This window comes from Cuculus canorus, chromosome 1 (genome assembly GCF_017976375.1).
Source record: "Cuculus canorus isolate bCucCan1 chromosome 1, bCucCan1.pri, whole genome shotgun sequence".
Classification (NCBI taxonomy): Eukaryota; Metazoa; Chordata; class Aves; order Cuculiformes; family Cuculidae; genus Cuculus; species Cuculus canorus.
Window position 1 is genome coordinate 64,106,661 of NC_071401.1, and position 15,182 is coordinate 64,121,842.

The 15,182-nt window shown below is 38.0% G+C and overlaps 1 protein-coding gene and 1 long non-coding RNA gene across 10 annotated transcripts in view; one reads left to right on the forward strand and one right to left on the reverse strand.

The window, feature by feature from the left end:
• The window catches only part of EDAR (ectodysplasin A receptor), a 73,923-nt gene extending 65,726 nt beyond the window's left edge, over positions 1-8,197 (forward strand). For 3 of the 5 annotated variants that reach the window (XM_054075207.1, XM_054075190.1, XM_054075184.1), the window contains exons 9-11: positions 87-159; positions 1,064-1,223; positions 4,144-5,611. In XM_054075207.1, coding sequence (XP_053931182.1) covers positions 87-159; positions 1,064-1,223; positions 4,144-4,542 — 632 coding nt within the window. In that variant the 3' untranslated portion in view covers positions 4,543-5,611. The other 2 variants (XM_009557892.2, XM_009557891.2) reach the window with 1 other exon arrangement.
• Positions 6,880-15,143, reverse strand: LOC128853116 (uncharacterized). Of its 5 annotated transcripts, none has more exons than XR_008451377.1 (7): positions 14,999-15,128; positions 13,877-14,003; positions 13,021-13,114; positions 12,081-12,177; positions 9,256-9,380; positions 8,238-8,471; positions 6,880-7,009 (listed from the first exon to the last, which is right to left on the reverse strand). It is a non-coding gene; the product is annotated as an uncharacterized LOC128853116 (long non-coding RNA). The 5 variants fall into 5 exon arrangements; XR_008451379.1 differs by lacking the exon at positions 14,999-15,128 and adding an exon at positions 14,890-14,987; XR_008451380.1 differs by lacking the exon at positions 13,877-14,003 and having other exon boundaries at positions 14,999-15,114.
• Between the last annotated feature and the right edge of the window lie 39 nt (positions 15,144-15,182).

The following is a 15,182-nucleotide window of genomic DNA, read 5'->3' on the forward strand; positions in this document are numbered from 1 at the left end:
GGTTGCCAGCAGAACCAGGTCATGAAACAAAACATTGGTTTGGAAACTCAATGCAAATTTAAATTTCTCTAATTGTTGATCTGCAGATAACGTTGTGATATTTTCTGAGAAAGAAGAGTTTGAAAAACTTACAGCAACTCCAGCTAAGGCTGTTAAAAGGTGGGTAAGAGATAAATATATTTCCAGTTTGAAGTTGGGGAGGGACATAGTCACTATCTACACTGGTATAGAGAATATGAAGAACAAAACATAAGTAATTAGTACCAAGATTTTCAAGTATATCGGACCAAAGAATAACCCGTCAATAGGAAGATTGCAGCTGTTAGAGTTCCTGGCAGATCGAAGGTGACCACAGCCACTTTATCTTAAAACCTTGCCTTGAGCACAATGTGCTCCGGGTCACTGGGACCCCTGAGCTGCCCCTGTGCTTTCAACCTCTTACAGTGAGAAATGGGAATTAGATGGGCATGCTGGTAGTTTGCTGCAGCAGGGCTTTTCCTCCCCCAGTTTCTAAGAGAGGATGATGGGCCCTACCAACGAGAACCTTGTCTCTATTCCACTCTCTGTGTGGCCAGTTCATCTGCCACTGGGGCTCCACTTCCTCTTTTAATGCAGACCCGAGTGCTGCTCCTGCATATGTGCTCTTACTAAGGTTCCACCTACACTTTTAGGCAAGAGGAGTAAAAATAGCTGCTCCAGGCCTTTAGGAAACTCCTTGTCTGTAGCATTTTCTACGTGGCATGATATAACAGTTTATTCTAACGTTGGGTCTGCCTGGCAGCCATACCTGCCGGAGTAACACAAATAAGGTGGGCTAAACACTGTCCTCAGTGGAAAATCCTTCTATAAAAGGATTCTTGCAAGCTTTGCATGACTGTGTACCTTGGTGGGCATCATATGTATACCCTGAACAGGTGAATGCAGTTACACACGATTTGGGATGAAAAGCATTTTAAAAAATAGAAAATATTTTATTCCATTTCTCTAGAATAGCAAAATGGGAAATGATTGGAGTCAACCTATGAGAGGCTTCACTAAGATAACCATATGGTTTATTTTACAGTGAAAATGATGCATCTTCTGAGAATGAACGACTTTTAAGTCGTAGTATGGATAGCGATGAAGAGGCAGCAGTTGACAAGCAAGGGACTCCAGAGAGATGCTTATTATCTTTAGTACATTTGGCCAGAGATAAATCTTCTACAAACAATAAATCAACTGGGGTAAGTCTATTTTGCGATGTTAAAATTAAGAGGATTTTTCTATGATTTGTGGGCTTTTTTTGTTTTAAGGAAACCATATATGAGCTATCACCCCTGAAAATACATCATAGTGCAGACCACACTAATTTACAAAAGCTTCTCCTGGCAAATTTATTATAGAATCTCCTTTGCATAGTGACGTGTGTAATTGCTTTTTTGAGTATTATATTTTAAAGTCTAAAGAAGGAAATAACAAATAGCGGCAACCCCCCAATATAGCTAACGCTGATATAACTATCCCCAATGCTACATTTAACATAGAGAATCCAAGACAGAAAAATAATGTAGCAGTATGGCTGGATTCATATCACAGCAGAGTATCTGAGTACCTTGAACCTGTAGTATCAGTATTTCCACAGTGCAGACTTTTCAGTAATATCCGGTGTTGTGCCTGGATTTTGTGTATGATTTTGAAAAAGAAATGCATGCTCTGAAGGTCACTCCTGTGCTCTGAAGGACACTGCACATCCACTGTTTGTTTTGCTGTGGAACGCTGTCGCTTCTTCCCACTGAGCATACATTGCTAAGGGCATTTTATCTCACTTGGAGTATTTTAAGGCATAGTTAAGGCCATACACCACTCGCACAACTTGTCAGTTTGTTAACATGAAAGTATCTGCTTAGGTATTTTTTCTGCTTTTACTACTTCAAAAATAATTTTAAAATGTCGATCGCTAGGACAAAATTACATTATTGATATCAAATATGTTTTAAGTCTAAAAAGGTTTTAAAATACATCTTTTCAGGTTTACGTGTTTTAAATTGTTAGGACGGTTCAGTTCAAACTTTCTAAAATAGCTCACTTTTTGAGCTGAGACCAGACACACAAAGTCTCAACACAAGAGAAATGTTTTTGTAATTGCACACAGTTATGGCCATCTGAAAATAACTTACCACTCCAATGCTTCCATTTTAAAATTCAGTTTTCTGAGGTCTCTCTTAATATCAAACTTTATCACGTCTCTGTATGCATTGGCTAGAAATTGCATAATATAAATTTGGGATGCATGAAATCAGAGCATTTAACAAGAAGTGGGTTACCTTCTAAAGCCTATATATAAATAGATCATTCTCCTGAGTCATTTAGATGGATGGCTTGTGAGCACACCTCAAGCATGAACTGTTTCTTCCAGACCTTCTGTTCTAACATACCTCTCATGGACTGAAGCCTGCTGACAAGGGTGAAGACAAACTTTTCAATGAAAGTACAGATTGAATCAAGATCCGCCACTCCTCCACACTTAAGATTTCACAACTGAAAGCCAGTTGCCAGAAATTAGGAAAATAGTAATCTGCTTCAGATTGAAGATTAAGAAACATTTCTAATAGGGGAAAGAGTATTAAGTAGCTATTGGACAATGGTAAAGAAAGTTAGGGGCTTGCTCTTAGCCAAGTCTGCTCCTTCCTAGTTAAACTAAAAACCATTATGCAATGAGCTGTCACACAGAGGATCAACAGGCTCAGCTTTACCTGTTTGCTTTCAGCATAAGCTTTACAAATACCCCATCTTCTGGCTCTGGTAAAATGTGCATTGTGCATAATTTTTCATGGGCATGGAATTATTTAACCTCCTTCCTTGCCCTAAAAATCAGTGAGAGGAGAATGAAAATAAACATCCAACAGTTTGCTTAGGAGGAGTTTTAATAAATCCCATTAAAAGAAAATGTCCTGTGTACAAGGTTCTTAAATAGCTAATCCAAGCCTACAATATACACAACCAATTAAGCACATGTAAATTATACCAAGAATATGTGAACAACAATCAGTGTCTGCATTGCATTGCCCTGCGATACAACATGCTTGTACAGCATCCCTGCATGCGAGAGAGGCTTTATTTGGGTGGAGCAGATACTTTGTGCTCTCCAGCTGCAAGTCTATTAATCCAAGTAGTTGATGTGCCTTGCCCTTTACAGCCCAAATAAAATGAGGAAAATCTTTCCACAGAACTAAATAGTGAAAGCAGAGCCTTTTTATGGCATGTTTTGCAGTGGAAAGTGGAGAATTTGTGGTGAAAACACTAGAGTCCTATCAAAAAGACAGCTTTTCAGAAAGCTCAGTCATAATGAGAGCTGGCAGAGGGATGACAATCCCAGTCCCTGAGAACTCATGACATTTTCTGATTTGTTTTCACTCCATATTGGATCCTAAGCCAAACGGTGAGAATATTTTTGCTAAATGAAACTGTATCAGAATGTCTATTTTCAGCTTGGAAAATGTCAAGTTTTCAGTCCGAGTTTCTTTCTTGTCAAAAATGACTAAAGCTCCCTCGACCTCAGGTTTTCCCTGTCCAAAGCTTCACTGATATAATTTATTTTTGTCTGTCTGTAAAATGTTTCAGATTCAACCAGGCACTATTCAAGGAAGAAAATACATTTAATTAGTAATGCACTAAGCAGTTCTACATCAAATGACAGAAAGGAAGATCCCCTCCTCTACAGCTTTCTTAGGTTACTGGAAGAAGACAATTTCAGTCTCAGTTTAATTCCCTGTGGCCAGCCCTGTCCTGGTTTACCTGGACATCCCTGCATTAATTGCCTGTGTGCATGGTATTGACTTTGTCTTCATTGTCAGGAGTTTTCTTCAGTCTCAAAGATAAATAAAATATACAAACAATGGAGTAGGAAAGTAATTGATCTAAAACAGTCTGGAAGATGGAAAGAAAGATCTCTAACAGTGGAAAGTGAAATCAGAAGTAGGTTTATGCTTCATGGAATAATTGCTGTGCCCTTTTCTTTGAGTCTTCAAAAGAGACCTTTGAGGACATTACGCGATAGCCCCTAGCACCATGAAATTACAATCTCCCACAGGCTTTCCATTGCTATCTGCTAATTGTTTGCTCCTATGAGTGAAAAATTAATGAAATAAAACTCTTCTCCTTTAGATTCAAAGTCGAAGGAAAAAGATACTTGATGTGTATGCTAACGTCTGCGACGTTGCAGAAGGTGAGTGTACAAAACTTGCATCTATACTTAACAGCACAAAATTAGATCACAAGCATTTGCTATATAAAATAAGAAAGGCCTCTGCCTTCCTAGAAAATAAGGTCTCAATCCAGAAGAGAAGCTTGGTAGGCATCTTTGTACTCATTTGCCAGGAAGCACCATGGTTCCCTGATCCCAGAGTTGTCCTGGCTGGGTTAGGGCTGGAGCACGCCACAGCTTCTCTTCCAGCATGTGCATGGATTTCCTTCCTATGGCGCCCAAGGATAGCAGTGTTCAGGCTTGTTAGGACACACACAGAGACCAAGTTGCAGAGAAGCACTCTTGCAGTCCTCATTTAGAGGAAATCAGTTGGAATTATTTGTTTAGTCCCTTGGATAACAGATAGAAATCAGTTCCAAATATGAAAGTGTGATTTCAGAAGGGTCAGGATTTTATTCAGACCCAAGTCTTGACCTACTCTGCTTCTTTACGTGCTGTCCGACTTCTCACAACGAGAAGTGGAGTTTCCAAGTTAGTCAGCGGTTTAAGTGTTTTAACCCTCTTTACGACCTGACTACCTGGACTGTTTTGACAGAAGAGACATGAATTAATTTCCCTGCAGAACAGAAGACATGAGTGCATTTACTCCACACACACACTTTGTGTTCACGTGTGTACATGTACTTTTGAGTTTTCTGTGGTTCAGAGAGCATTAAGTTCCCACCAATTTTTTTTGCTGTTGAGTGCAAAGCAGGAAAACTACAGAAGCTAAAGACTGGATTTGGAAAAATGCTTTAGCTGATTCTCTCTTCTATTCTGCGACTGTGAACACACAGAAAAAATGTCAAGGAAAAAATAACTTTTCCTTCACAGGATGACTGCTAAATGCTCCCTAGAGATTCAGTGATAGTAAAATGGAGTGCTTGCAGGGACATTTATGCTTGCAAGCATCTGGCATCACTACTTCACCTCACTCCTCATATTCCTACAAGGGTAACTTTCAATTACAGAGATGTTACAGCAGCTGCTAGTGACAGGCTCAGGGAAGGGTCAGAGCTATCTCTTGAGCTTAAACGCTGTGCCTGACACGCAAGAGGTGTATTAATGGAGCTGCTCCCTAGGGAAATGGTTGCAATATACTTTTTCTAATAGCTAATAAATTGTTGAATGAAGGAGCAGTGCCACAGAAATTCATACAATCCATCTAATAATTCTTTCACTGACAGATTTCTACCCTAATTATTGTACTGTACTATAACTAGAAGAATTAATTCAGTAATACAGAGCAATAACTTTGGAGCTAGAAATTGAGTATCACTTAAAGGTCTTAGCTGTACTTATTTCTAACAGTGTATACCATAGTACTTTAATAAATGTCTTGAATAGTCAAGACCTGTGCACAGAGCGGTCTGACAACATACATCTCCCTTTGCAGGTCTGAGCCCTACAGAGCTGCCATTTGATTGCCTGGAGAAGACCAGCCGAATGCTCAGCTCAACCTACAACACAGAAAAAGCCATAGTGAAAACGTGGCGCCACCTTGCTGAGAGCTTTGGACTGAAGAGGGATGAGATAGGTGGTATGACAGATGGCATGCAGCTATTTGATCGCATCAGCACAGCAGGCTACAGCATTCCAGAACTGCTAACCAAACTGGTGCAAATCGAGCGGTTGGATGCTGTCGAATCCTTGTGTGCAGATATTTTGGAGTGGGCACAAGCAATGCCTGCTCCTGAACCAGCAGGGACATCCTGACACGCCTGCCTGGGACGCATGTTTTCACATCACTTACGGCAACCGTGATTCCAGCAAGTACCACATCAAAGACTTTAGACAAAAGACCATTGATGTTTCTGCTACGTAATTGCTTCTGTGATACCCAACGAGAAGCTCTTCTCTTTATCTTCTAGAAAAAATGAAGTTACCTACTAAAAGAAGAGCAGAAATCTCCCAAGAAGCTTGGTATGAAACATGTCATTAAACAAAATGGTCATGTTAAACAGTTACTGATAATATGTGGACAGAGAAGCATCTGTTTTGCAGTCTGTGTATGAGTATATGTGCAGGTAACTCTGCTGGTACCTTTCTTGCCTGGCCTTCAAGAAAGCCACTGGATTACTCTCTGAAAATATTCCTCTCTCTTAGGGATTTGTTCAATGTTTTAGTATCTACGGTCAAAAGCAGTACCACAGCCACAGTATCAATTAATACACATTAGGCATGCACATTTCTCTCGGCTCTAACACGTTTAGTATGTAACCAGTTTCATTTTCTGTAGTTACTATGGTTTTGTTGAATCTGGAAGTATGTGCATATGTATATATACACAGTCCTCAGATTATCTAACTACACTATATGAAAAAGAGCCAGCATAATTTGCAGATTGAAGTGCTTCAAAACGCTGTTCATAATGCATCTAAATGCACCCTTGGTCCATACTGACATTTCAGAAACTGTAAATTCAAACTACTGGCATGCAGAGGACAAGCTTGGTAGCAAAACAACCTGGTTTGGGGGTAGCAAAAGGTGGCGGTCACTCATTGTAAGTTGAGCGCAACAAGTTCTTTTCTTTACTGTGACAAAAATGAAGCAAAAAATATCCAGCTTGTCCATTACCATGAAAAAACGCATTTTTCCAGTAGTGACATCTCTATATCAGCTTATATTCCACGCAGAGGAATTTCAGACTACAGTGGTGTATGTTTGACACTAAGGACAAAAAGAGTAGATCTCTTTAGAGCCACTTGAAGTGGGTTTTAAATGCTATAATCTTGTAAATGTAGACCATGAACATGAACACAGATCCATAGGTGAAAACCAACTCCTCTGGAAAGTAAAGCATTATTGTGAGTTTGTGTACAACAAAACCTGACTTTATTCTTTTTAGCTAATCTCTGATTTTCACAGTTAAAAGTTCTCTAAAACTTGTTCAGACCAGAAATCGGTAGCTGTTACCAAATCTATTTGCTTAATTTATAGCTAAAATAAGTGATGACAAATTTCAACAAGTACAAGCAGTAAATTAAGAGATGTGTCAGTTAGAAAGCAAACTTTTTAAACCCCAAAATGCACGACTGAACAAAATGCTATAAAATATTAACTATAATCCTGAAGATAACAACCAGTATTCCATCTCTTAATAACAAGATCTTATCTATGATAGTATCTTAATTGTGCAGAATATATAGTATCACCTTTAAACATCTACATTTACTATCTTTTCAGTACATAATTTGTATAGCTGAGGAAGTACATACTGAACGTAAAACCTAAACCTATCCTACTCGTTATTCTTCTTCCACCATTTCTTTCATGTCATAACACACTCTTCATTAATTTGCATATGCCAAATTTGATGAGAATTTTGACTTTTCTTTAAATGGAAGCAGCAAGCTGCGTTTATTTGAATATTTAGTGAGATAATCAGTGTTTACTGTAGAGGTGCAATTCTTACTGTCTTGAAATCAATGACAAATTAATGCAGATTTCGACGGGCTTCAATAAGATTTCTAGATTTCCTGACAACTTGGCAATCTTCAAGATTTTCAAGACCCTGAATTTACAGTTTAGGAACAGTGCTACTAAAATGAAAGAAAGGGAAAGCAAAAAAAAAAAAAAAAAAAAAAAGGGAATATTCTATTTTTTTTTTCTTGTGCCAGTGTGTAACTACAGTGTTATTCAGTAGACAGTCTCCTGTATTTTGTTTCATTTGATAGTACACACCATTTATTTGTGAAAAGAGATACAGGAGTCCTCTTTTTTATGCTTTTTTGGGCCTTGAAAAGTTAGGGTCTTCAAAGTAATGGTGCCAATGTGAACACAGACTATTTAACGTTATTTTATTTAGTATACAATATTTTTATTGTTACACAAAAGATGTACAGGAATTAAAAGAAACTTCCCGTAGATCTTGCCAAAATTTACTTTCTAATAATTTTGTTTAATGCTGTATATATAACTTATTATATTGTAAAATATGAACATAAAATATGCTAATAAAAGAAAGAGATCAAACAGTTGTATTAGCTGTCTATTTGATTAAATCATATATTACCTTATATATCTGTAATAAAATGAGTTAGCCAGGGATTAGCAGGCACATTCCTGTGGTATGGGAGTGTCTAGGTAACCTACATGAAAGAATCTTTGCATTCCTGTAGAATACTGCTTCTTCTGCATCACACTTGGGAAACTTTTGAAGCAGAAACCATTCTTCCTCTGTCAATATAGTTTTGATTCAATATTTCACCTTGTAAGTACTATGAAAGTGCCAAACTCCTAGCAACTCCTTGGAGAAAACATAAGATGTTATAAATGTACTAAGAGCTAGTACAGACTATGAGACTGATGAGTAATCTCAGAGTAGCCATACTGTCTCATTAACATGTTTTCATTTTGTGTTCCTAAATTAGCAGTACTTCACTACATTATCAGAGATCTTAACTGGAAGCCGTTACTGCATGACACAATAATTACGTCCATCCAGTGTTAGGCTGCACTGGTTGGACTGCCAGGGGAATCACTAGCTTCCACAAAAGAAGCAGAGCAACAAGTTGCATTTCTCCCAGCTCCTAGTGACTAAGTTAAGACTTTTGGAATATTTCATACAGATCAAACATTTTCTAAATGAAAGAAAAACTGTCCTACTCTAAAAATCGTTTGGGATTTTGTTTATTCAGATTTGTTTGTTGGTTTCGGCACCATGAGTGCCTCTTATTCCATCATCAATTAAAGCTTCCAGAAACTACAACAAAAGCACTGAGCTTGGCAAGATGGGAGAAACTGATGTTCCGTGTTTCATTTTACTGTCCTTTTCTCCCTGCCCTATATGTGCAGGAGTTAACATGGTGTGGAGCACACTCCCACAGGCATTGCTGCATCTGAACGTGTTGCTGTCTGAAAGGCTTGAGCATTCACATTTGAATGTGGTTGCAGACAGACACCCAAAGGAGACACTTTGGCTTATTAGGTTTAACTTGACAAACCACAAACCCAGATCTGTGTAAAACACCGATGTCCTTCTGCTGTGCAAAATAATGAAACAAAACACAGAAAGATAAAAAGCAACCCACCTAAGAACTTCTGTGGGATGTCATCTTTGTTTCAATTTTCCTTCTTTCCTTTTCAATATTTCCTTCTCTTTTTTTAAAATTTTTTTTTTCAGTTTTTCATTTATGTGCAGCACTCTGGGATGTACCTGTACAAATGCAGGCATTTGCAATGAGATTCATCTTGCACTAAAGCAGATTAAACAATCAAGATGGACTAAAATAATCAAGATGGGTTTCATCCTCAAACGAGGGGTTGTAGTGTCTCTAGACTATAATGAGCACCTGAAGGGATAAGCTGTGATGTAAACTTTTAGTTTACTGTTGTCAAGGGCTAGATGAGTTTAATCTTGCCAAGTAGCAGATTAATTTCAGGGGTGTGAACTGTATTTCAGCTCAGTAATTTCTCTGAAATATCTGAAGCCAGCAAGTGTAGAATGAAGACGAATGAATGTGAAACTATTCTGTTAATTAACGTTCTGTTTTGGGGAATTATTAGATCAGATCAATGTGTAGAGTGTACTTAAGGTTAATTTCTCTGAAACTGTGTAATAATGGTCTTAGTATTTACAGAAAATTTGGCTCATATAAGGTTAGAGTAAAGTTATGATTGATTCTGCTATCCTAAACATGATCAGGAATTTGCAACAAGAAGTTTCTGAATTTTTGTGCAAGAATGTTAAAGATTTTAAGCTGTTTCAGTGTCTTTACCTCAAATGTAACCACATTTCTTATCTCACAATCTTAAACTAATGTCACTTCCGTGATTCAGATACTGAAGAAAACACGATCACCCTTGATCAGAAGCGGCTTTTTACCTTTCCAGCAAGCAGGTGATCAACCACAGGCTGTCTTCTTCAGAGCAGTATCAGTTCTGCTTTTGATGTGAAGAAGCCAATACATATTTTTGCTTTTAGAAAATAGCTTTTTTTTCAGTTCCTGACAGCACTTCTTCCGGAAACATTGATTAGTTTGGTCTGAGCTTTTAAACTTAATGCTGAAAGACCAAACGAATGGGGGGAAAAAAATGGCTACTTAAGGTAGTGTAGGTGCTCAGGTACACTGATTTTAGTTTGACTAACCCATAAAATGTCTTTACACAGCTAGAGATCCATTTGATCATCCCTGGATGTTTGCTGTCTTACTCATTGCAATGAATGCCCCACATTCTAGGTGTGTCCTAGCAATTAAAAAAAAAAAAAAAAGATTAAAAAAACCCAAACCCACAGTTACATTAGAATATTCCATTCCTTTAAAAGGCTGCCTTTTCACAGTAGAGCAGAAAGACTGTTTTAACCTTTTCCTGATTGCCACTAACAAACTCAGACTTTCTCTTTGGACAGAGGAAACTATACCTTACTTCAGAGCAAGGGAGCATGCCAGCAGCAAGAGGTGCTTCAAGAAGGCAAGGTGGAAAAGCAGAGCCTCTGTGGCACAGCAGGGAATGGGAGACCACTGGTAAAGGCAGGGGCAGCTGTAGGACAAGGCCTCAAATAGCTGTGATGTAAATTAGATGACTGTTTCTGGGAGTTAGAGGAGACACGCAAAATTTGCTGCAAACAGCAAGTTATTAGAGTTGGAATAAAAGGTAAGACCCAGCCTCTAAGGAAATGAGCTGGTGAGGGAGAAAATTATTGACAAGACCTTTTACTTCTTTTCTGATGTCATTTGGTGGTTGTTTTTTTTTCTTAAAATATAATTGTTCTTCATACTCTGATAAATGCCAGGAAAAGACCCTTTAAGTCCTTATGCTTACTTAAAATAAAAGACTTAAGAGATTCACACAAAGCTCTTGTCAGCTCAAGACTTTGCTGCAAGGACTCCTACAGCCACTGTAGGACACCATAAAAGTAATGTCAGGGCTTTTTTCTTTTGCTTTATATTAGCAGACCCTACTAGAGAGAGCACTTAACTGTGATAAGCCTATTCCCAGCTCCATCACTAGCCCCTGACTGTGGAAAGTTCCTGCCAGGCAAGATCACTACTTACTACCTTGCAAGACCTTTCCCACCTAATCCCAGCTTCCTAGTCAGATCAGTATCATCCTAGTTTTTCCTTAAAGGAACTTGCAGGACTTTGAAGACTCTCTAATCTTAATGTTGCAGTCAGGAACTGCATAGTGCTTGATATCTGATGATCCTGGCCTGATGCCATTAATAAAAACAGAGGTAAGATGGGCTGAAAAGGATTTGTGTGTTGCAGCATAAAGCAAAACCAGCTGACTGCCTCCATAATCTATAGTTTGGGATCATTAATCCATTATCCATGAACAAAAACATAATGTGTTTAAATGCTCAGCAGTAGGATTAGAGGATCTCCCTATTGAACTTAAAGCCTCATACAGTTTAAAACTCCTGCTTTGTTATGAGAAGGGTGTATTTAAGGAGATAAGGAAAAAAAGCCTCTTACGTTTGCAGGTGAAAGTCATGACCGAGAGGTAAACCAGTGACTCCTGCATGCAGGAGTCATTCTTCTGCAAGCAACACCTATACTCCTCTGCGATAATGAAAAGCAAAGAGAGCTCATGCCTTTATTATGTATTGGATAGGCTTCCTAATGCATATTCCAGTAAGCATATTAATATAAACAGGGTAAGAATGTACTGCCTGTCTAGGCCTAGGGACATAATATCGCATATATATTCTATTCCCCCCCACACCCAAATAAGCTCTTTCGATTATTTATTGTGATACAATTTATAATGCATAGCACTTGTTACCTCGGGCATTAATTTATCACTATCGACGACTCTTCAAGGACAGAAAAGCGTTGACTGCTTTTCAGCAGCGTTCTGCAAAACTAGACCGTCTGAATACTTACACTGAATATGTAAGTAATTGAATACTTACATGAAGGATGATAAGAAGCCTTTGCATGCTCTGCTGCAGAAGATGTCAGCGATTAGCTGTTAGATGGGTCAAACAGGCATCTTGTTTGTCCATCACCCTTTTTAAAAAAAAAAAAGAGAAAGATTTCATTTTTTTCATAGTTGGTGAGAGAGGCTGCTTTAACTACAAGCTCGTAATAGGAATCAAGTTAGTATTGCAAGATAGTTTAGAAATACACAATGATTTCCCAATTTCCACCACGCAGAAGTAAACGAAAAACTTCAAGGAGATAATATTGAAGACCAAATAATAGCAAGAAAACTGAAACAGGAAGGAAGCAAAGTTAGACATCTGTTTCTGGAATTTGGCCTTGGTGTGCAAGGCTGGTGTGAAAAAATAATAGCCACATTTCTGTGTGGAGGAGGACAAACAAGGAAGGAGGACATCAATGCTGCATTTTGGGAAAGACTGTGGAACAAAGAAATCCTGTTTATTTGCATTTCTTATATAAATAGCTCTTGAATCCACATATTAGAATAATATTTCTTCTGAAGGGCAAAAACCAGTCTAGCAACCCAAGTTCCCTCCAATCTTCTTCAAAGGCATAGTTCTTTTCCAAAATGCTGATGTGTGGGTGGAATATCATGCTTCTGTTGGAACTCTTACACCACGATACTTTTTATTTCCCATAAACCAGATAGATTTTTTTCATTTCTTTTCAACATAACACATAACACAACATGTAACACAACACGTAACACAACACAACATATAACATAACACATGACAACACATAACACCCCAAATGAGAATGTCGTTTTATGGAGCTGAAGAGGACCTTGAAGTAAACTTATTAATAGGAATGTTATTCTATGTTGAGCTTTCCTACTGTTGTTAGCAGTATCTTAGCCACTGACTTTACAGCCCTTGCTTGTGTATGTCTACCAGAGCAGTTACTTACCATTAAGTTGCAACGATCAGAGAGAAGTGTTATATTCAGGGAAATATTCCTTGGGACTAGACTAAACATCCTTCAGTAACAGGCACAAAGAGAACTGGTTTTGAAAAGAAATATATATATATATATATATATATATATCTTCTCAGAACTGTTTTTCTCAAGTAATTCAGAGTGAGATCAGACTGTCTTGTGAGTTGTGTCTTGTTAAACCTCAGCTCAGGACCATTCACTCAAAAAAAAAGTAGCTACAAGCAAGTAAACAATAAGTGGTTTTGTTTGAAGTTATATCATCTAGTAGCAATCAGGTAGTCATAAGTACACAAGACACTTGCTTTCAAAATGATGTGAAACCCAAAAGTTTAAGAAACAGAAATGTTCCTAACCACGGTCAGAAAATGGCATTAAAGGCTTTCATTAGCCAAAACCACATTTATTTTTGACAGCGGATAATGCTGGTTTTGACACAGCACACTACAATTGTCAGTATAACACAAAAAGATGCTTTGCTCATCACAGTATTTCTCAGGAGAATGACAAAGATCAGATCACTGCACAGCACTATTTCTTTTAAAATATTTTTTTGTGAATTTAGGAATATGTGAGCTTTATGTCATTAGGAGGAGCAGAAGAGGTGACTGCTTTGCCACCTCAGTTCCTCCAATCACTTATAAAGTAGAAGATTGTTTCACAGATCCAAATTTCAGGGTTTCTGGACTAAGTTTAAATGTGTTATCCTGAAGATAAATGTTTTTCTATCAGACCATCAACCCCTCAAGCCGTATAAGTTTTAGGTGAAAAATTCAGTATATAATTAAAGGATCCAGTGTCATAGCTCTGAATTATGAGCTCTACTTACAACTTTGTTTAAATCCGGTCTGGTAAGTAAAATGATATATTTTAGACATCGATGCTGATCAGGAAGAAAATTCTTCAAAAATATGTTGCCTTCAGCATACTTTCACCTTTCACGTTAATTTATCTATCTGATAGAAGAAACATTATTCCATAATATATTAAATTCAGTTATATAACATTAAAAATTATGCAAGCTACTCATATTCAGAACTGAAAGATTACTGTGAAATCCCACTTTAAGAGACAGACCTTTTATCAGCTGGTGAAAGTCACAAATATGAAGAAACAGAACACAACTGTGCAGGCTGGGTCAGTTGTGCAAACACAAACTGCCCCCTGCCTACACAATGATCTTTCTTACAGATTTAAGAAATCTAGAGCCGATTGTGCCTGAAACATTGTCTGCCCATTTACTGGCTTTGATAAAAAGCAAGGGGACTTAAAACTCTACAACAGATGAGTTGGTAAAAATAAATTATTTGGTAGTCTTTCCTGGGATTAAAATTATCCTAACATAAGCAAACGTTAAATTCTCGCGGAGTTTCCCAATGAGAGCTCTCAGCTGTTCCAACAACAGGCAACACTAAATTGTGGGTCAATTCTTTATCTTCCTTTAAAGTGACAGGTTGTGACTACCAGAAGCTTTCTTCATTTCATGCCAGTGCTGATAGTTAATTGCTTCTGGAGACCTACAGGCAAGCAGGACATGGCAGATTGTAGGCAATTTGAAGTTACATGTTCTGACTGATCATCTGGCTGCTGCCAGAAGGTGTGAGAGTCCCTGTCTTTCTTTTAAGTGCAAGCACTTCTAAGGTCTTTCTCTTCTCCTCAAATTCTCTCCAAAGAAATGGTTGAAAATTAATATTCTCTTGCCTGCTGTCAAATCTGGCCAGAGGCAGCTGGCGTATTCAAAATAGCGTATCCCTTTTCAGGAATGCAGACAGACAGTGATCACATAAACCACATTTTCACAGGGAATCAAGAACAGCAGGAAATAGCTGGAGTTACAGTTACCTTTTTCAAATATCTCTTGTTGTAGATGGTCTTCTGAGAGAAGGATAAAATAGTAGAAATTCATATTAATATGACAGGACCCAAATGCTACAGAAAAAGAAATACTTACGGAATTCTAAAGATCATCTGAGAAAGCAAGGCTATATAATAAAGAGATGCCCAAAGTGTAGCCAAGCGGACACAAATCTATCCTTCCCAAACCAAACCCAAACCAAGCCAAATCCACAAAGAATGCAAGGAATGCAACCAGCTTCCTCTGTTTCCCTTCCCCACAGAGACTGCCAAGGTCACTC